Raw genomic sequence first — 22,672 nt, 5'->3', positions numbered from 1 at the left:
TGTGGAATTAGCAGCACAGGAGAAATTAAAAGTACAGCCTTAACAAGATCATAGTTCGACACAAGGTGTATCATGAGCAAAGGATATCCCTGTGCCACCCAATAATGCGCTGATAGAGAGGAGTTTATCTAACCATTACTGAGGTTAAGATTACAGGATATTTACTATAAATATGAATTGGATAGTTATCCCCTCCCAGAACTCAATTAACTTTACAGTTCAGATTTCCAAGTCATGTGGCGTCTTTCCCAGTGATTTTATACTGAATTCTTTCAATCACTGCAGACCAAAAACCAGACTCAGGAACTTATTATCTTTGCAACACAGAACTACACACAAGCAGCTAGACATCATTTTTGAGAAATAAATTGGTATCTACTGGAAGGGAGATTAATATCCAATTAAGGAAATCAACAACAGGGGAAAAACACATGGCTTTTTTAAGCTGACAAGCGATGATAAATATGACTACTAATGAAGGTAAAAAAAAAAGTATTAAGTCACTTAATATCATGCTGGGAGACAGCAGTCAACATCAATGGGGCAGACACATGCAAGTATCCCAACAGAAGGAACTGGGATTGAATCTAAAGGAGGGAACAAGTACCTCATCAGTGATTCTACTGCAGTTCCCAGAGAGGATGGATAATCTGCACAGGCCAGGTGTGATGAGACCAACTTGTCTACAGATAAATGAGGACAGTGTTACGTGGCCAAACCATGAAACACATCAACGTGCTCATTAAGATCAGCTGCCGGAGGAGCCCCCCCCCCCCCCCCATTCTCACATTAGCATCTCAAGGAACGATTGTGTGCTTTACCAGACTGGATGTCCAAACATGGAGCTCGTCATAACATATGGGTTTCCAACCTGGGGTCCAAGGACCCCTCAGTTAATGGCAGGGGTCCATGGCATAAAAAAGGTTGGGAACCCCTGCCATAACATTTGGCAGATGATAGCTATCCCTCAATGTAATGCATCTATTCTTTATAGTCAATGATCTTACAATATATAAGCTATCAAGCAAGATTTTGCTGGAACTCAGCAAGTCAGGCAGCATCTATGCAATTCCCTTCAAGGACATTTTACCATCTAATTAGCTCTACACATGCTGCCTGGCCCACTGAGTTCCTCCAGCACCTTGTTTGTTGTATCAGATTCCAGCATCTAGTCTCTTGGATCCCCATAAATATAAACTATGTTCTTCTTTAAGTTATAAATCTGACAGAAACTTACTGAATACCATCTTGTTATCATCAGTGAATGATCCAAACACAACTAGACAGCAGGTTGAGATAAAAATAACATTGCCTCATCAATTAGTCCTTATTTCATGGAATAATTCCTATCAATTACACTACAGACCATAAAGATCTAGGAACAGAATTAGGCCATTTTTCCCATCAAGTCAACTCTGCCACTTCATCATGGCAAATCCATTTTCTCTCTCAGCCCCAATCTCTTGCATTCTCCCCGTATCCCTTCAGGCCCTGACCAATCAAGAATCTATCAATCTCTGCCCTAATAGGTACCCAATCACAGCCCCACAGCCACCTGTGGCAACAAATTCCATAGGTTCACCACTCTATGGCTAAACAAATTCGTACTCATATCAGATTTAAAAGGACGCACCCCTATTCTGAGGCTGTCCCCTCTGGTCTTAGACATCCCCACCACAGGACATCTACTCTATCAAGGGCTTTCAACATTCGATAGATTTCAATTAGGTCACCCCCTCATTCTTCTGAATTTCAGTGAGTTGAGGCCCAGAGCCATCAAAACGCTTCTCATATGATAAGCCTTTCCATCCTGGAATCACTTTCATGAACTTCTTTTGAACCCTCTCGAATATCAGCACATAATTTTTTAGATGAGGGGCCCAAAACTGTTCACAACATTCCAAGTGAGGCCTCCCCAGTGCTTTATAAAGCCGCAACATTGCAGACTTGCTTTTATATTCTAGTCCTCTAAAATGAATGTTAACACCATATTTGGCTTCCTCACCACTGACTCAACTTTCAAGGAATCCTGCATGAGGACTCTCAAGTCCCTTTGCACCTCAGATTTTTGAATTTTCTCTCCATTTAGAGAATAGTCTACCCTTCTAGTTCTTCTAACAAAGTGCATGACCATACACCTCACAACACCGTATTCCATCTGGCACTTCTTTGCTCATTCTCCTAATCTAAGTCTTTCTTTAGCCTTTCTACTTCCTCAATGCTACCTGCCCCTCCACCTATCTTTGTATCATCCAAAAACTCAGCCACAATGCCATCAGTTCCGTCATCCAAGTCGTTGATTTATAACGTAAAAAGCGGTCCCAACACAGACCCACAGCCAACCAGAAAAGGCTCCCTTTCTTCCCACTCTTTGCTTCCTCCCAATCAACCAATGCTTTATCCATGCTACTATTTTTCCCGTATTACCATGGGCTCTTAACTTGTTAAGCAGCCTCATGTGTGGCATCTTGTTAATGGCCTTCTGAAAATCCAAGTACACAACATCCACCGATTCTTCTTTATCTATCCTGCTTGTTACTTCTTTAAAGAATTCGAACAGGTTTGTCACCAAGATTTCCCCCTGGTGAAACCATGCTGACTACAGCCTATTTTATCATGTGCCTCGAAATACTCCAAAATCACATACTTAACGATCACCTCCAACATCTTCCCAACCACTGAAGTCAAACTGGTCTCTCCCTTTCTGAAGAGTAGAATTACAGTTGCAATTTTCCTTTCCTCTGGAACTATGCCAAATGATTTGATTTTTAAAAGATCATTATTAATACCTCCACAATCTCTTCAGCCATGTCTTTCAAAACTCTGGAGTATATACCATCTAGTCCAGGTGAATTATCTATCTTCAGACCTTTCAGTTTCCCAAGAACCTTCACCCTACTAACAGCAACTTCACATACTTCTTCCCTGACACTCTCGAACTTACTGCATGCTGCTAGTGTCTTCCACAATCAAAGCTGATGCAAAATACTTATTCATTTCGTCTTCCAGTTCCTTGCCCCCCATTACTACCATTACAAAATAGCATCATTTTCCAGTGGTCTGATATTTACTCTCACCTCTCTTTTACACTTTTATGTTGACTTTGACTTCTCTTGTCAGCCACAATGGTGTCAACCTGCTCCCAGAAATTCCAGCCCATTATCCCTGCCAGTGTTCTTTTCCAATCAATATTGGCCAGTTCCTTTCACATGCCTCTGTAATTCTCCTTACTCCACTGTAACACTGATACATCTGACTTTAGCTTCTCCTTCTCAAATTGCAGGGTGAATTCTATCACATTGTGATCACTTATGTCTAAGAGTTCTTTTGCCTTAAGCTGCCTAATCAATTCTGGTTCATTGCACAACACCCAACTGAGAATAGCTGATCTCCTAGTGAGCTCAACAATTAGCTGCTCTAAAATGCCATTTCATAGGTATTCTAGAAATTCCCACTCTTGGGATCCAGTACCAACATGATCTCCCCAATCTACCTGCAAATTGAAATCCCCCACGACTATCATAACATTGCCCTTTTGGCATGCATTTTCTACATTGACCACATCTTTACTACTGTTTGGGGGTCTATATATAACTCCCATCAGGGTCTTTTTACTTCTGCAGTTCCATAGTCCGATCTACAATGATTCAGCACCTTCTGGCCCTATGCCACCTCTTTCTAATGATTTAATTTCATTCTTTATCAACAGAGCCACCCCAATCCCTCTGCCTACCGACCTGTCTTTTCAATATAACGTGTATCCTTGGATGTTAAGTTCTTAGCTATAACCTTCTTTCAGCCATGATTCAGTGATGCCACAAATTCATACATGCCAATCTGTAACTGTGGTACACATTCACCTACCTTACTCCACATAATGCGTGCATTCAAATATAACACCTTCAGTCCTGTATTTACCCTTTCTGACTTTGTCCATATTTTATATTGCAACTCATCCTGTTGACTGCAATTTCACCCTATCATCAGCCTCTCCTTGCCAGCAGTCTCACTACACATCGCCTGTTTGTAAACAAACTACCTGATCTTCAGCCCTATCACTCCGGTTCCTATCCCCTTGCCAAATTAGTTTTCACCCTCCCAAACAGCTCTAGCAAACCTGCCCGCAAGGATATTGATCCCCTCCGGTTCAGGTGTAAACCATCCCTTTTGTACAAGTCATACGTTCTCCAAAAGAGATCCCAATGATCCATAAGTCTAAACCCCTGCCAATTTCTCAGCTATGCACTCATCTGACAAATCATCCTATTCCTACCCTCACAGGGGTGTGGCATGAGCAAATAACGGTCTCTGAATGAAAAACCACTCCCGTGGCCATGCTACAAAGATTCACAACTCTTTCTGCAAACCCTTAGAATAGATGTTAGCTAACAGTACAAATTCTGTGGTTTTGCAGCTCTGTTTAGTCTGCTCATATTGTTGTCTCACCATTGGACACATCAACCAGCACTAATGGCCTGCCCCTATATTGGATTGTGAAGATGAAAGGATTTGCCAATGATGGTAGAATCAATGCAAAAACGGATGGGACAAAAATGGGTGTATTTCCAAATGACAAAAACAAAGACTCACCTGCAGCCAGTCATAGAGGTTGATCAATCGTCCACACTCCAGGTGAAGCTTGTAGATTATACAGATGTCTGGTGCGACATTAGTAATGGTTCCTCCATCGCTCTTCAAGGCTTCATTCTGAGTTGGAACAATGAAATTCAACTATAAAGTTTTTAAAAGTGGCAGAAACTGTTCAAAAATATTTGTAGAATGGGGAATTTAGACCATGAACATCATAACCAAATGGTGGATGCAGAGATCCTGCCATTCTACCTGAAACAGAGCCATTGTTGCAACCCTGTCTACTTTGGATATCTAGCCATGAATGCCAGGGTCCTCCTCCTCTTACTCCATCCAAGTACTTGCAGGAACCTGTCTCTGGGCCTATTAATTACTGACAAATACTAAAGATTTTGCAGATGCTACAGATCCAGAGTTCCTCCAGCATTTTGTGTGTGTTACCAATAATCTCCCAATTATCTCTTACTATTGCTGAATGAAAGCTTAGTGATGTAGTAGCCCCAAGTCAGGGTGGTACTGAACTCAAGAAGAGCAATGCTGGTCTCTTAAGAATGGAGTCTAGACTACAAGAATGATTTATGTATCCCTGGATTGCTGGCAATTTGCACTAAACTGCACCTGTACATTAACTACGACACACAGGTGATTCAGGCATGGAAATTAGTAGAGAGGTATGGTTTCTTGAGTGTCTTTGGGAATGGGGAGAGCATAAGAGTATTTTTTCTATATACAAAAAGGACAGATAATTGGTGAATCTGATATAAAAAATGCAGTTGATGTTCTTGTATACAAGTCACTGAAAGCCAATATGCAGGTGAAACAAGTAATCAGAAAGGGAAATTGAATGTTGGCCTTCATCATAAAAGGATTAGAATACAAAGTAAAATTGCCTTACTACAATTATAGTCTTGGTGAGGCAGCTTCTGGAGTTTTGTGTACAGTTTTGGTATCCTAACCCAAACACATGCCACAGAGGGAGTGTGGGACTAGATTGCATCCAGAGAAGGCGAGTTTGCAAGCATTCTCTAAAGTTTGGAAGAATGAGAAGTAAATACACTGAAAGTTATGATATTATTAAAGGGCTTGATAGGCTGGAGAGGAAGGACATTTCCTTGACTAAGGAGGAGTAAAATGTTCCTTATTCTAATGTTTTAGAATGTGGGACATTTAGGACTAAGATGAGGACTAAGCTTCATTCAGAGGATTGTGGCTCTTTGGCTCGATCAATTAATTTATTACAAATTCTGGATATTAAGGAATATTCTTAATAAGTGGATAGTATGGGTGTGAAGATGCAAGAACACTGGAATAGTGTTCATATGGTCTACTCCTGTTCCTAGTTCTTGTGTTATATCCTACCTACCTTTAATGGATGCCAGACTCATTTACACATTTTTAAACTTTAAGGTCACAGCCTTTCCCTCCTGAACACCACATTCTCCTGCTCTTCAAGCATGAGAAGTGGGGAAAGGTGGGTTCAATTAGGACCATGCATCTACTCAAGGAGTTATACCCTTGTTCTTTTAAAGAAAAATCCTTAATCCAACACAAATTCTATTTAATTTTGTGCAAAGTAGTTCCAATCTTGATCAGTAAAAAAAAAATAAAAATCCCTATTACACCACACAATGTCTCTTTTATCATAATTTAGATTATCTCATTGGAAGGCATGGAATTCTTTCCAGTAATTCCAACATTTCCAGTAACTTAATTGAATTTGGCAACATCTCCAGACCTAGTGAGTTGGTTCCTATTTTGTGCTCACTGCAATATCTGCATGCTTGTTTCAACTAAAGGACTTGTTTAACTTTTAGCCCGAGATACAAGTTTTAATTCATTACTTTTCAAAGGCCAGTCTTCACTTATTGACTCATACTTAGGAACACTTCACTAATGACAGTTCCATGTGGTACTCTGATCAAAAGTGGTATTTTTTCCCCTTCCTCTTTATGCTAAATATCATTACAAAGAGTGGGTGGAAGATTTGTCTTTAAAACTGAAATAAGTATTTCTTGTGGAAAATGGCACTACTGAAGCAGCTGTCCTTAGCAAGTGGGCTACTTTGAACTTATTTAGGAAGGAAGGGGTATAAAGCACCTCATGGCAAGGTAGGCTTGTATACAGAGGGCTCGAAGTATTGTTGACGATCCCTACCACCCATCCCACAATCTCTAACTACTGTCAGGGAGGTGGTACAGGATCCTCAAAAGTAGGACCGTCAGACTGGGCAACAGCTTCTTACCTCAGGCTGAGACTAAAGAATATCCTGCCACTACTGGGGTCTCATCATGAGGACAGTGAGTTTTTTACCGTACTGTTTACCTGTGCTGTGCACTACCTGCATTTTGAATTATTTTTTATTAACTTAAGAGTATTTATGGTAATGTTTTGTTTCTCATGCTGTGTGAGATACATATTTTGCGGGTGCACTATTGTCCAGGAGAACGCTGTTTCATTTGAATGTACATATTACAGTCAGTTGACAATAAACTGCAAACAAATAACACATTAAATCCACTAAGCCCATCAGGTCTATTCTGGCATTGATGTTTAATCACAGCCACCTCCCACCGTTCTTCAGCTAATAAATGCTACATTCATTTTCATGTTTAGCTCGTATTTTTATTAACCTCACACGGCTCTCCGTTAAGAGTGCTCTACAAACTTCCTCTTGAGGACACATCTCTTTCAGCCTTCAATGCATTTGCACCTTTCATTCCTTTCACATTCTCTTTCATTTTCAGGAAACAGCAACAGAAAATCTAAGCCAGGATGCTTCTCAGTGCAGCAAATATTGTAAACTAACTATAACTGTAACTGCGTTGCAACACACACAATAACTGTTATTTAGTCAGAAATACAGCATGGAATAGGCCCTTTTGGCCCTTCGAGCTGCGTCACCCAGCAACCCATGACAACCCTGATTTACCTTAACAATTTACAAAGACCAATTAACATACCTGGTATGCCTTTGAACTGAGGGAGGAAACTGCAGCACACCGAGAAAACTCATGTATTCCATGTGAAGGACATAGAGACACCTTACCGAGGATGCTGGGATTGAACTCCAACACCTCAAGCTGTAATTCCGCCATATTAACCACTACGCTACTGTGGCACCCAGATAGTCTTAGGCGCAGAATTAGGCCGTTTGGCTCATTGACTCTGCTCCGTCATTCAATCGTGGCTGATTTATTATCCCTCTCAACCCCGTTCTTCTGCTTTCTCCCATTAACCTTTGATGCCCTGACTAATCAAGAACCTATCTACCTCTGCTTTAAATATACGCAGTGACTTGGTCTCTACAGCATTCTATGGTAATGAATTCTACAGATTCCCAACATGCTTGCTAAAGCAATTCCTCCTCATTTCTGTTCTAGAGGGACGCCCTTCTACTTTGAGGCTGTGCCCTCTGGTCTTAAGAATCTCCCACTTTTGGAAACATCCTCTCCACATCCACTCTATCTAAGCCTTTCAATTTAAATGGGGTGCAAATGAGAATCATCTAGTTGGATTTATCAGAACCAAAGGAAATTATCCTGGTAAAGTTGTCATAGTCTATTACCTTTAAATAGTGATATGGATTACTTAAAGCTATCTGCAAGGCAGCACGTGGAGCTGCATTCAAGTGTCTTCGAAGCGTGCTAGCGGCTTTGAAATAGACAACTTCGTGGAGCGCCTGAGTTTCCGGTAGCAAAAGGTATTGCCTGCAAGAAGAACCAGGAAAAAAAAAAGGTATTATCATGTCCTTTCACCAGTAACAGATCAAATCATTCCCAGGTTTTGCATAATTGAGGACAATGAGGAATAATTCAATTGAAAACAGAATACAATTTGATTTTTTTTTACATCTAATGTCCAGACCAAGTGCTCTTAGTCTGTTAGCTAGTTTCTGTTCCACTCAACAAATGGTTATATACTGACTACAGCAACACATGAACACTCACACAGCTCCTTCTGTGTGTCTCTGCACTTGGAACAGTAAAAAGTTGTCAAGTACAATACAGACACAAGAAACTTCAGAAACTGGAAATCTGGAGGAACACACAAAAAGTTTGAGGAACTCAGTAGGTCTGGTAGCATCCAGGGAGAGAAATAAACAGTCAACATTTCAGGATTAGTTTCCTTCCTCACCTCCTCGTTATTCCATGGTTCCATGTCCTCTCTAATTAGATTCTAATCTTCAACCTGTTGTCACTTCCATCCATCACCTTCTAGTTCTGACAACATTCTCACTCTCCTCTTGCTTCAACCCCGTCTTCCCTCCTTCCTATACTGGCTATCTCCCCTCTTTGGTGAAGATGGTGCTGGTAAGACACAGCCTCACTTTGTAGGTGGCAAACAAAACTACTAACCATCAGATATACCTTTTGGGACCTACAGTCACTGAAATCTGCAGCCTGCTGGGAAGTGTGCTTTTGAACCTTCTGTATAACCTGGTATTTTTGTGGTAAGCTGAAATATTCGGAAATTGGACTTTCGTGAATGTAGGCACGGTATTGGCGGCCATTGCTGGAGCGGACTTAGACCAGATCTGGGTCTGAGAGCAGCCAGGATAATCAAGGACATGACCCACCCCGTCAGCACACTTTTCGTCCCTCTTCCCTCTGGGAGAAGGCTCAGGAGCCTGAAGACTCGTACAGCCAGATTTGGGAACAGCTTCTTTCCAACCGTGATAAGACTGCTGAACGGATTCCGACCCGGATCTGGGCCGTACCCTCCAAATATCCAGACCTGCCTCTCGGTTTTTTTGCACTACCTTACTTTCCATTTTTCTATTTTCTATTTATGATTTATAATTTAAATTTTTAATATTTACTATCGATTTGTAATCTAGGGAGTGGGAAGCACAGAATCAAGTATCGCTGTGATGATCGTATGTCTAGTATCAATTGTTTGGCGACAATAAAGTAAAGTATAAAGTATAATGAGCTAATGTTTGCCCCGAGTTAAGCACCGAGCCAGATTAAAAGGATTAAGATGTCGAGGGTGAGAGCAGTGGACGAATCAATGTTCAGCTCATTACTATGAGTGGCTTTGGTTGCCTGAGCACTGAACTCCCTCTGCAGCGTGGCCTGCAGTCTTTGGTATTCACTTCACCACTGAACCTAGCACAATGGCTGCGACCTGTAACGAATGACACTTGCTTCAGCACGGTCCCTGGCTCCGCAGCTGCAGCATCGGGCCCCTGAACTGGCTGCAGCACTGAACTAGCTCTGTGGTTGTGGACTTATTTTCAGGGACTCTGAGGTTCATGACCTGTGGATTGTTTGCCTTTTTTAAAAATATAATTGTTTGCATGATTTGTTCTTTCTTTTGCGCACACTGGAATAATGACTGTCTTGATGGTGTAGGGTTTTTCATGAATTCCATTATGTTTCTTTGTTTTGGGGCAGCCTGCAAGAAGATGCATACATTGATCTCACAAGTGATTCAGAGAAATATTTTTTAAAGGGAAACTGATCCCTGCGTTCACAATACGAACCGTTCGCAAACCATTAAGAGCTAAAGCTCTTTTCTAAAAATCTGCCCAAGTCTGAGATAACACAAAATTAGAGTAAATCTCAAAAGATGAAACCATAAGATATTGATTTAACCAATGCATTTGCCATTCACTTAAGGTCAACCTTTCACTAATAATAGATTCTCATTTCAGTAATGCAACGTAGAACCAAATCGTCTCAAAGAAGTAAGAGTCAACAACCCATTTTGGAAAGTAGTCACTCTGCTTATAAATAGCATGCCCCTCATACCCGATACACCTGCTGTACATATAGCACAATGCCAAACTTAGGCCAGTACGTGGCCACTAATGTCACTACATATAGTACTAAGGTCAATACCATGAGAAATGGGTCACCCTCACAGTTAAGCCACACCTCTCTATACCCTCCAGTACATTTTAAAATTGCATACGGCTGACTATTTTCAGCCACTACTTCTTTTTGAAATGTGAACTCCAAAACGAAGCTTATAAGATGTGGTCTCTTGATCCATTTTCCTTTGGTATGCAATTATTTGCCACTGGACATATTGATGTCATTATCACATGCAAAATCTGGCCAGAAAATATCATTAGGAAGAATCAAGATGGAACAAGACCTGCCAAATTCCTGATGGGCCAGTCTTCAACAGGAAATGCAATTTTAATATCTTTGAAATATGCCCAAAATTTAACTCAAATGTACCAAATAAGTAGAAAAGGTTCTCTTCTAATTTATTTTCTAGTCTACTGCATCAGGAAATACTGGAATTCCCCTATTTCTACTAATTAGATTAGATTAGATTCAACTTTATTGTCATTGTGCCGAGTACAGATACAAAGCCAATGAAATGCAGTTAGCATCTGACCAGAAATGCAAAGAATAGTGTTATTTACAAAGTAAGTGCTACAGCACACAAATATAAAAGTACTGAGACAGTACAATATGGATGCAATACTGCTTAGCGCTGTGATGTGAGGTTCAGCAGGGTCACAGCCTCAGGGAAGAAGCTCTTCTTGTGCCTGCTGGCGCGGGAGCGGAGGCTCCTGTAGCGCCTACTGGATGGGAGGAAAGTAAAAAGAGAAAAGAACTTAAGAAACATACAACTTCTGGACCGAAGCCTGTACACTAACCATTTTTACCAAAGTTGACAGCGATAAGCACTTTCATTTGCTGTGAATGTGCTTTGCAGGAGATGGGACACCTTGCTGAATTGAATGACCCATTTTTGCAGTATTTTACTTTAACACTCTTCAAAAGAGGTGATACGATAACAAGGAATTACAACTCTCCCCTCACTGCTCAGTTCTTCACTTCATTCAGCAAACCTAATTAAAAGTTAAAAAAAATGTGGCTCTTCTTGTATTGAATTAGAATCAAAATTGAAACGGGGGTCTGGTTTGCATTGGTGGTCCACTGTCTCCAGACATCACAACAGTACAGGCTGACTAAAATTAGATAGTTATGTGATTATATCATTGTGGATTCTTCAAACATCATTGGGAGTTTTCATATCACTGCTTAGCAACAGATAAATTAATCAACAGAACAGTCTTAAAAGCAAACAGAGATTTAGTCAGGTTTAGTGAAGTAATGAACAACCAGTGATGGGTGACATGAAAAAGGGCAGCTGATCTAACTAAACAAACAGAGGCAAGCAGAAACAAGAATTTCTTCATAGCAGATGATGAGTAGATGTTAGCAACATCCCACACTAGATTGAAGTCTTCCCCCACGGCCACCCCTGTATACTTCAGATTCTACTTTTCACTTCTTTTATTCAATATTATACTTTGGTTTTATTTCCAAATTGATTGCTTTTTTTCTAGTTAAGAGTTGTAAAATAAATTTATTTTGAAACTAAGGGAAACTACAGTTAAGTTTGAAAAAGGACAGGTTAGAAAATGTGTGTTTTGATTTTTTTTTAGCTACAAGGTCACATCCAGTCTACCGGGCACATGGATGCACAAAGATTTTCATAAAACATTCATAAGGTGTCTTTCCACGTGATTTGGTAGAGTAAAAAAAGTTAGGTTTAAGGAAGGAAGAAAAATTGGAAGTATTTTTGGCAGACTGGAATTGGGGTTGAACTGACAGTCCCAAAATATTAGCATTAGTAACAATCTTAACACCCGATGTTGATACGAAAAACATGGGCGGAGCAGGGCTGTGGTTCAAAAACACTTGAGGAAGACGAAGACATACGAGCAGAACAAACAGACAGCTGAGCACTTTACCCAAGTGTGAAATTAATTGTTCCAAAGGAAAAATAAAGTCCTGTATCTTTCACTGAACAAAAAGCTAACAATTGTTGATCAAAATACATACTCCCTAAATGGAAAACACCATTTAAACGTCTAATGGTATTTGTATTTTAATAAGGCAAAGTACAAATATTAAAAATAATGATAAATTTGTATGACATTGGAACTTTTAGATGTTTCTGAACGCTGACTGTAGAAGTATATTGAAGGTTTAAAAGGTGAGCAGAACAATTGTAATAGGCATCGTATGTAAATTCAAGATGCAAAGAGAGATTTGAGATGGTGGACTACATTACAAACAAAGCTTGTTAAGAGACAGCTGCTTTACAGGGCTTTTAATACCGCATGAAGTCAACAAATTATTTTGACTGGAGGAGAGACACCAGGATATGAGAAAGGAGAAGAACAAAAATTCCCAGGGCTATCTAATCGCCTGGAATCTTGGATCGACAACAATTTAAAGAGATATATTTAAATATTTCAGTGCAACACAGGAACAGGCTATTTGGCCCACAGTGGAAAAAAAAACTCTTTGTTGAACAATAAAGAGATGAGAGAGTGAAAATACAGGCAACAGAAAGATTCAGTAGCCTGTCCCTGAACCTTTGTTGACTTGACTTGTTCAAAATGACCTTAACAACCCTCTTCCCTCAGACCTGAAGACTCACAAGTCTTAGATGCTGCTGCTTTATAAATGCTAGACTCAATTCAAGGCAAGTGATGGGGAAGGGCTTGTGTGTGCTAAGAGAAAATAATAACTGCTTCTTCCTCATAGGGCATGTTTTAGGAACACCTAACAGGCACTCAAGAAAGTGCATCTTCATATTAAAAATGTCACTGCAATTGTTCTCACCAACTATCCCATTAACTCACCTTACAAGTTTGTCCATAAATTCAAGGACATCCATTCGCAAAACCTCAAACTTGCTTGGTTTCTTGGATCTTCTTAATTCCTTCATTTCCAATAAAGTCTGCAAAATCCAAAGCTGTAATTTTCAAACACTATCTTTGCTACAGCAATTGCTCACTAACAAGGCACTGAAAGTGATGGGAAATCTGTTATAAATATGATACTTGCATATTTTGGTTTTAAAATGGTTAAACAGCTTTCCCAATTAAAACAAAACTTCAAAGGCTTACTTGATTAGTGGTTTGAGATTTTTAGCATACACAGTTTATGAAATACATTTTCCTTGCTTGAACATTAAAATACAGTTACCATCAACCATACAAAATTTACATTTTCATTCATTCAAATTTAAGATCACTACACCTAACTCTCCACATCTTCAACAGGATCCTAACATCAGGCACATCTTTCCCTCACCACCCCCCCACCGCCCTTTCTGCTCTCCACAGGGATCACTCCTACACGACTCCCTTGTCCACTCATCCCTCCCCACTGATTTCCCTCCTGGCACTCATCCTTGCAAGTAGAACAAGCGCTACACTTGCCCCTACACTTCCTCCCTCATTACCATTCAGGGCCCCAAAAAGTCCTTCCAGGCAAAGCTACACTTCCCTTGTGAGTCTGTTGGGGTCATATATTGTGTCCAGTGCTCCTGGGTGTGGCCTCTTGTATATCGGTGAGACCCGACGTAGATTGGGAGATGGTTTCACCGAGCACCTACACTCCTTCCGCCTGAAGAAGCAGGGTGTCCAGGTAGCCACCCATTTTAATTCCACTTTCTATTCCGATATGTCAATCCATAGCCTCCTCTACTGTTGTGATGAGGCCACACTCAGGCTGTAGGAACAACACCTTGTATTCCATCTGGACAGCCTCCAAGCTTGAACATGAATTTCTCAAAATTCTGGCAATGGCCCCCTGCCCTCTCCCTCACAGACCCCAGCCCTTTTCCTTCTCTCACCTTATCGCCTTGCCTACCCATCGCCTCCCTCAGGTGCGCCTCCCCCTCTTCTTTCTTCCACAGCCTTCTATCCCCACCTATCAGACTCCCCCTTCTCCAGTCCTGTATCTTTCACCAATCAACTTCCCAGCTATTTCTTCATCTTTCCCTCTCTCGGTTTCACCCATCACTGTTTCTCTCTCTCCTTCCCCCACATTTTAAATCTATTCCTCAGCTTTTTTTCTCCAGTCCTGCTTAAGGGTCTCAGCCCAAAAAGTTGACTGTACTCTTTTCCATAGATTGTGCCTGCCCTGCTGAGTTCCTCCAGCATTTTGTGTGTGTTGCTTGGATTTCCAGCAGCTGCAGATTTTCTCTTGTACATAGTTTTCAAAATGATCATTTAGACTGCTGACCTGGTTGATCTGTGGGATCTCCTGATTGGTGGTGTACGCAGTGAAAAAAAGAAGAACAACAAAAATGTGGGCAGGTTGGACAATAAAACCCTAAGGGGATTGTGATTACATGAAAGAGAATGAAAATCCTACAGTATGTCTGAACCCAAAGGAACAGGAAAGCAGCAAAATATTACTATCAGATGTCTTCTTCACCTGCCTGTCTACCTGCCTTGTCACTTTCAGAGAACTAAGTACTTGTACCTCCAAGTTTCTCTGCTGTTCAACAGTACTTTAGGACCCTGTCATTTACTGAGCAAGTTCTACCTTAGTTTGACTTCCCAAAATGGATCACTTTCTGTTTGTCTGCATTAAATTTGATCTGCCATTTCTTCATATGCCATTCCACTTTACCAGTTGAATTATATACTGTTCCAACCTTAGACAACCTTCAATCTTGCCACCCATATTCTCATAAGATCATCAATACATGTGACAAACATTGAGGGGTTCAGCACCGATCCCTGCAGCTCATTACTGGTCACAGGCCTCAACTGGAAAAGCAACCTTCCATTACACCTTCTTATTCCTTACAACAAGACAATTTTGTATCTAAATGGTTCGATTACCCTGGATTTCATGTGATCCCACTCTCTGGACTAGCTTACCATGCAGGACCATGTCAAGAGACAGGCTTAAATCCACTTAGACATTATCATCCTAACCTTGGCAATTATCTTAATAACCCCTTCAAAAAAAAACAATTAGATTTGAGACACAATTTCCCATGCACAAAACTATGCAGACTATCCCTAATTAGTTTTTGCCTTTCTAAATGCAGATATATCCTGTCTCTCCGAATCCCCTCCAATTACTTAACCACCACTGATGCTAGGCTCACTGGTCAGTTTTTCAATACTTTACTCATTGGCTAAGGAATATACAAGAATCAATACCAGAGACCCAGCAATGTCTTCTCGTTACACATTATTGAAGTTTTTCAGAACGTCACTGTTCTTTTCACTGGATTCACTACCTTCTTGTCTGCATTTACTGTTGAGAAGTATTCATTTATGACCTCACCCATCTGCTGTGAGTCCATATGTAGACAACCTTAAGAATCCTTAAGAGGACCTATTCTTTCCCCATTTAGCCATTTGCTCTTAATATATTTATAAATTCTCTTAGGATTCTCCTTTACCTTATCTGCCAGGGATATCTCATGTCCTGATTTATTTATTTAATTATTTTTAAAGTGTTCTCCTACATTCCTCGTAGTCTTCAAGGGACTCGCTTAATCCTAGTTACCAATACCTGATATATGCCTTCTTTCTCTTGACCAGACTCAATATACCTCATCCACCAAGGTTTACTAATCCTGCCAGCCTTACCCTTCACTCTAACAGGAACATGTTGACCCAGTAATTTGAAAGCAAACTACTTCCGTTCCCTTTACTTGTGAACAGCTTCTCCCAATTGACCTTTATAAATTGCTTCCCTAATACCATCAAAATTAGCTTTACTCCAATACAAGACTTCAACTTTTCAACCAGCCCCATTTCTTTCCATAACTACGTTAAAACTACAAGAAATATGGTCACTATTACCAAAATGCTCCCCCAAATTTCGGTGATTTGCCTTGCCTCATTTTGCAAAGGAAGCTCTCAAAAACTACATTTATTTAGCAATACTGTGCAGAGTAGGCCTTCCAGCCCTTTGAGCCACTCCACCCCAGCAAAGCCACAACCCCGATTAACCCCAAGCTAACCATGGAACAATTTACAATGACCAATTAACCTACCAAGCACATCCTGGAGCTGTGGGAGGAAGTGACAGACTCCTTCTAGAACAGTACCAGAACTGAACTCAGAACTCTGGTACAGCCTGAGCTGTAACAGTGTTGTACTAACACTACCCTGGTGCCCACTGTTACAGTGAAATTGGCTACAAGCATTTCAACCATTGCCAATTAATAGTTTGCTTTCTAATCTGTTTTTCAAAACATGAAGATAGGGAATTTACAGGAAAGAAGGCAACATATCAACTAAAAGTTAAACCTTTTGAAGCTGATAGAGATCAGTCTTTTTCTGTAGCGATTTCTGCGATCTTGCTTTGGGTTCTTCACCTTCTTCAATATCTTCCACAGGAACTTCTATGTAAAATTAATTTAAAAAATAACTATTGCAAGCTGTAATCTTTCTCCTGAAGAAAGCCCAAGTTCTCTCAGATCTGAGAATGCTCAGCACTGAGTGCCAGATGCGAAAACAAGCTCCCCCTCTCCAGTATCAACATCTTCATGAGATTACACAAAAATGTATCTTGTGATGTACTAGTTATACATATAATAAATTATTGGAATAATAGCTTACATTCATTTTAAGATTCTGTGAAGCAAATGATGATTATTCCATGTAGTTTCCTCAGTAATAATTATCTACAGAATTTATGCCGAGAAGTTCAATAAAACAGTTTGGAAAAAAAATGGCCAGACTTACAGGAAACAAGATTCATGGTACAGAAATGAGCAATTTTTTTAAGGAGGAATGAGAAAAGGCAATAAAAACTGAATGGTAGAATAAGAAAAATTCAGGAGCAGAGTGACATGAATTAACAATATGTTCAAAGGTGCTACAAGAAGATCATTATTCCAGAAATGAAATTTAAAGGTGTTTTGATTAATCATTCTACATCACTGTTTATTTGAAATAATGCCCAATTCTGGACCCTACATCTTAGGAAGGATGTCATGAATTTTGGGAGAACACAGAAAATTTACTTGAATTATAGCAGGCATAATGACTATAGCTTTCAAAAAGATAATTACCTGTAGAAAAATGGAAATATATACAATGCTGTAGGGAAAGAACAGGGATATGAATCTATCACAAAGAGCCAGCACAACATGAGAGATTAAGTGACCACCCTCTGAGAATTTAATTCTATTAAATTCTTTTTAATAGAAGATTGGAGGTAGTGTTAAATAGCTATCATGTTTCTATTGCAATAATAATATGGAAATCGCATTTTCACAAAATAGATCTTGGTCTGGCCCATTACCACTGATTACATTGCTCAACACATACCATCCAGTTTCTGAAACTTTGCAAGGAAATCTTCCAGTGTTTCTATGGAATGAGTGAGGGATTTGTGCTCAGAAGACTGCAACACTTCTAAGCATTTTTGAAGCAGATGTACAAGCTCATCTTTGGCCATCATTCTGCAACATATCAAATTATTTAATCACTACACAAATTCAATACACATCTTCTCCCATCATATGTTGGAGCAGGCAATGGTTAATCTGACATGCTCTTTCCCATTTGCAGACTGTAGAAGTTCCATGCTTCATGTGTTAGTGTCTTCGCAACATCATTACCAAAATTACAATATGGAAATTTCATGTAACAATTGATTCAGGTAGCATAGTGGGGCGCAGCAGGAGGTGTTCCTGCCTACAGCTACAGCCAGCTGGGTTTGTTGTTGACCAGGTGCTCTGATTTACTCCTACATCTCAAAGCCATGCTGGTAGGCTGTTTGACTATTATAAATTACCTCAGTGTAGATGGACAGTAGAAAAATTAAGTTGAAGTTGATGGGCATATGGGAGGGCACAAACTACAGTGAAATAAGTAGGGGAGAGCCAGTTTTGACTCAATTGGCACAATGACCTCTTCCAATTAAAAGAAAGAAATGGAAAAGAAATGCTGCAGCTGCATTGATGCTGAACAGGGTGAAATTAACCCTGGAAGTTGCTGCCAACCTCATTGGCTTTCCGCAGAAGATGCATCAAACTGCCTCATTCAAGTTCAATGCCTCAACGAGTGAATTTCACAAAATGTAAAAATCCATCTCACTACTGTACCCAGTCCCTACTAGCAGTTCCTGTACCAAATCATCAAACATTGTGAAAATATTTAAAAATTAAAATTAAAGAGCTAGAGGTCATGGGTTAAGGGTGAAAGATGAAATGTTTAAGAGGAACCGAGAGTAGCGAGAGAATGGAATAAGCTGCCAGCAGAAGTGATGGACGCAGTTCGATTTCAACATTTAAGAGAAGTTTGGATAAGAACATTGATGGGAGGGGTATGGGTTGATGGGACCAGGCAACATAATAATTCAGCATGGACTAGATTGGCTGAAGCCCTGTTTCTGAGCTGCAGTGCTCTATGACCCTATTAAAATTAATTCACCATCCAGAATACTATTAAACAGATGTGGAAGGTAAGCAATAAAATGATATGGAATTAGAATCTCAAAGGGAGTTCTACTAAATATAAAATCATTTTGCAAATAAAATAGTTGAAGTTGGAGGATCTACAATCAGAAATTTACCAAAGTGATGCTGTGGAGTTATTCTTTTAAGGAGACTGAATTAATTAAGCATTTAAGCAGAAGATGATTAAAGCCTTGAAATGGATGGGTAAGAAGCATGTTATGCCGATCCATGTTAGGCTTGGAGTGGTGAATCGCATATGGACCAATTGAGCTGTACGATTTGTTTCTTATATGGAATGTGTACATTCCATACGCAGTGAAGAGCTAAACAACCAAAATTGTGAATCAATAAAGTTATGACATACAAAAGTAGGAAGTGCTGTAGTTTTAAGTACTACATCATTACAAGACTCTTAGGCTAGAACAGCTGAGTCACATATTACTTTCTATATATTTACCTGAACAGTTGGAAAGCAGCAGTGTACTCTTCATTTTCCCATACGTTTGACTCTAAGCAGGTGATGTAGAGTTCTCTGATCTGTGGGATCACAAGTCATGAATAAATTCCAGGCATATTCAAAGATCCATGTAAAAAGGAAGTTAAAATCTAATCGTTTTTTTCTACTAAACAAAATCACAGTATTCTGAATAAAATTAGCTCCACAAAGCGTCAGGCAACTCTTAATCCAGGACTGTTTGTTACATCCTTAACATCAATTTCACTGAAAATTCTGATGTGGCCATGCTTCCAATTATGCTCTGCTCTCTAGGAAAAATTGTTAACTATGCCTCACTTTTAGGTTGTTGAGTCCACATTGCAGCCTCCATCAACAGAGTAGGGGACACACTTCTGGTGCAGAAAATATCAAGTACCCAACTGGATACCTGGGTTTCTGCAAACACCAATCAAAGAATATCGAGGTCTACAGTTCACACTTCCCCAGAATGATCAAAGTGCCTCTATCAATAACAACAGAAATAAAGACAGCTCTGAAAATAAGATCTCTACAAATTCCACATACTTCCAGGAAATGATTTGCACTAAGATCCAGAATGAAAGAAATTTCTTAGCTATGACTTGACAGACTGGATATATATCTCGACTCCTTTAATAACTACAAACTTTCCTTACATAATCTATGAGTCATTACAACCAGGATCTCAATACAACTCCATTTATAGAGTACATGCAAATTTATTTTCAAAATAAAAACAAGATCCTTAGTTGTCTTGACCAATTGACTTTCCAACATGCATATAACATTGCTGCATTCAATTTTTATTCCAGGATACAATATAAAATGTACATATGACTTTCAAACGTTAGACTCTCTTTTACACAATGAATAGAAGTCACACTGAACAACATCTCAAATCCTCCATTTATTCTTTTGCATTAACTGCTTATAATACTCAACATAATTTGTAAATCTATCTACTCAACAACGGAGAAAATGTCCATATATATCCTGTTCATAAAAAACAGGACAAAACCAATTCAGTTAATTGCCCAGACCATTTTTTAAACATGAGTAAAGTAATAAAAGGCTTCATTGACAGGGCTCATCAACAAACTGCTTACTGATGCTGAGTTTGGCTTCTGCAAGGACCAGTATGCTCCACACATCATCGGAACTTTGGTCCAAGCACGTACCAAAGAACTAAATACCACAATAAAGTGGGACTGACTCGTCTAGACGTGAAAGCAGATTTTGACCAAGTGTAACACTGGGGAGTCCTAGTAAAATTAAAGTCAATGGACATCAAGAGAAACAACACTCCAAGTATAGGAGCCACAGTTTACAAAAAAAGATGGTTATGGTTCTTGCATGCCAATCCTCCCAATCCTAGGACATCACTGCAGGAATTCAAAGGGGCACTCTCCTCGATCGAACCCCAAGCTGACCGCTTCGTCTTGGATTGTGCAAGTCAAGTTAAATGTTCATTCAGCTTACCACTGGCAAACAGTAACTGTAGAGCAAACTACCAAAAAATGTGCTGTAGTTACTTGTCCAGGCAGTTCTGAAAGCACCTCATACTCAGATTTATTTCTGATTCAGAAATAAACCATTGTTCTTCATCATTGCAAGGTCTAAATCCAAGAACTCCCTATTCTACAGTGTTCTATTTAAAGTGGCAGCTCATTTCTACCTTCTCAAGGGCAATTAAGCATGGGAATAAATGCCGGCCCTTCCAACAACACCGAGGACTGAATAAGCAGTGCAGATTGCCTACTTGTATAGGCAAGATTTACAGACTTAATTATCGAAAACTATTGCTCAATGATTCAAACTAGAGGGTGAAGTGCATTCCTTTTGAAACTAAACACAGATGTGGTAATGATTTAATTTTTTTCCTCTTGTAAGCAGGTGGAACATTTCAACACCTGCCTGACTGGAAGTCATATCAACCAGCAAGTGATTACAGGGTTTTCTGTCTTCCTGCCACAACTGCCAAGAACTGTTTCGCTCTTACATAGCCAGTAATATCCTGATATTCCTCTTTTACCTTATGGTTATTATAAAATATAGGACAAAACAGATGGTTTCTTTTGTGAGAACAAGTGCAATAAACTAACTAGAGTCAAATTCTTCACCTCATCCAATCTGCCTTCAACATCTTCAATAAAATGCTTTATAAGCATATTGTTAATGTTCAGAAAAGTAAAACAATTCATTTGTAGTTAAGCATATTAGATATTTCAAAAGCAAACACACACCTGTTTACCCAAAGGATATCTTGGAAGCGACGATGTAAAAATGTGCAAGCATTTCAGGACCGGGAAGTAATTCTTATGGTAATTGTGAAGGCTTGTCAACAGTGCTTCTACAGCAATCTGTAAAATTTAATAGACAAATGTATAAATGAATTGAAAATCATCTAGTACTCAACATAATTCTAATGATGCCTAAAGTGATTCAGCCAGAAACATCCACTGGTATTGGACCAATATCTAACACCATCTCGTTTTGCAAGTTAAGGAATAAAAGTTCATAATTTTCTCAAAAAAATTAGTTGATATGGCAGATTTTCATTAGAGATAAATAAAAACTTTGTGCTGGTTATAAACTTCATTAACCAAAAACTGCAACAATTCAAACCACAAACCAAGTCCTTCAATCCATGTCTATGCCAATCTTTAGCAAAGCAACCCTAAGCCAACCCCACCACTCTACATTTACCATAAAAATAGTATCTCAATCTATCCAAATTTTCTTTAATCTTTAATTCCTACCTCCGCAACTTACCTACCTCCGACATAAATAATCTTCCGGAAATAGTAGGGGACCGAGGGTCTACTGAGATGGAGGAACTGAGGGAAATACATGTTAGTAGGGAAGTGGTGTTAGGTAAATTGAAGGGATTAAAGGCAGATAAATCCCCAGGGCCAGATGGTCTGCATCCCAGAGTGCTTAAGGAAGTAGCCCAAGAAATAGAGGATGCATTAGTGATAATTTTTCAGAATTCTTTAGATTCTGGACTAATTCCTGAGGATTGGAGGGTGGCTAATGTAACCCCACTTTTTAAAAAAGGAGGGAGAGAGAAACCGGGGAATTATAGACCGGTTAGCCTAACATCGGTGGTGGGGAAACTGCTAGAGTCAGTTATCAAAGATGTGATAACAGCACATTTGGAAAGCGGTGAAATCATCGGACAAAGTCAGCATGGATTTGTGAAAGGAAAATCATGTCTGACGAATCTCATAGAATTTTTTGAGGATGTAACTAGTAGAGTGGATGGGGAGAACCACTGGATGTGGTATATTTGGATTTTCAAAAGGCTTTTGACAAGGTCCCACACAGGAGATTAGTGTGCAAACTTAAAGCACACGGTATTGGGGGTAAGGTATTGATTGGCAGACAGGAAGCAAAGAGTGG

General features: G+C 39.6%; 1 protein-coding gene across 1 annotated transcript in view; it reads right to left on the bottom strand.

Annotated features, from left to right (window-relative positions):
* The window catches only part of orc3 (origin recognition complex, subunit 3), a 91,495-nt gene that overhangs the window by 29,196 nt on the left and 39,627 nt on the right, over positions 1–22,672 (bottom strand). Inside the window, exons 12-18 of the mRNA XM_063040360.1 lie at positions 21,514–21,630; positions 19,253–19,332; positions 17,663–17,796; positions 16,637–16,731; positions 13,211–13,308; positions 8,156–8,297; positions 4,591–4,707 (exon numbers count right to left, since the gene is read on the bottom strand). Of these exons, the coding sequence (XP_062896430.1) occupies positions 4,591–4,707; positions 8,156–8,297; positions 13,211–13,308; positions 16,637–16,731; positions 17,663–17,796; positions 19,253–19,332; positions 21,514–21,630 (783 nt within the window). The remainder of the gene's footprint in view (positions 1–4,590; positions 4,708–8,155; positions 8,298–13,210; positions 13,309–16,636; positions 16,732–17,662; positions 17,797–19,252; positions 19,333–21,513; positions 21,631–22,672) is intronic.

This window comes from Mobula hypostoma, chromosome 2 (genome assembly GCF_963921235.1).
Source record: "Mobula hypostoma chromosome 2, sMobHyp1.1, whole genome shotgun sequence".
In the NCBI taxonomy this organism is placed as follows: Eukaryota; Metazoa; Chordata; class Chondrichthyes; order Myliobatiformes; family Myliobatidae; genus Mobula; species Mobula hypostoma.
Note: the sequence above shows the minus strand (reverse complement) of the source record. Positions and strands in the feature narration are given on the sequence as shown.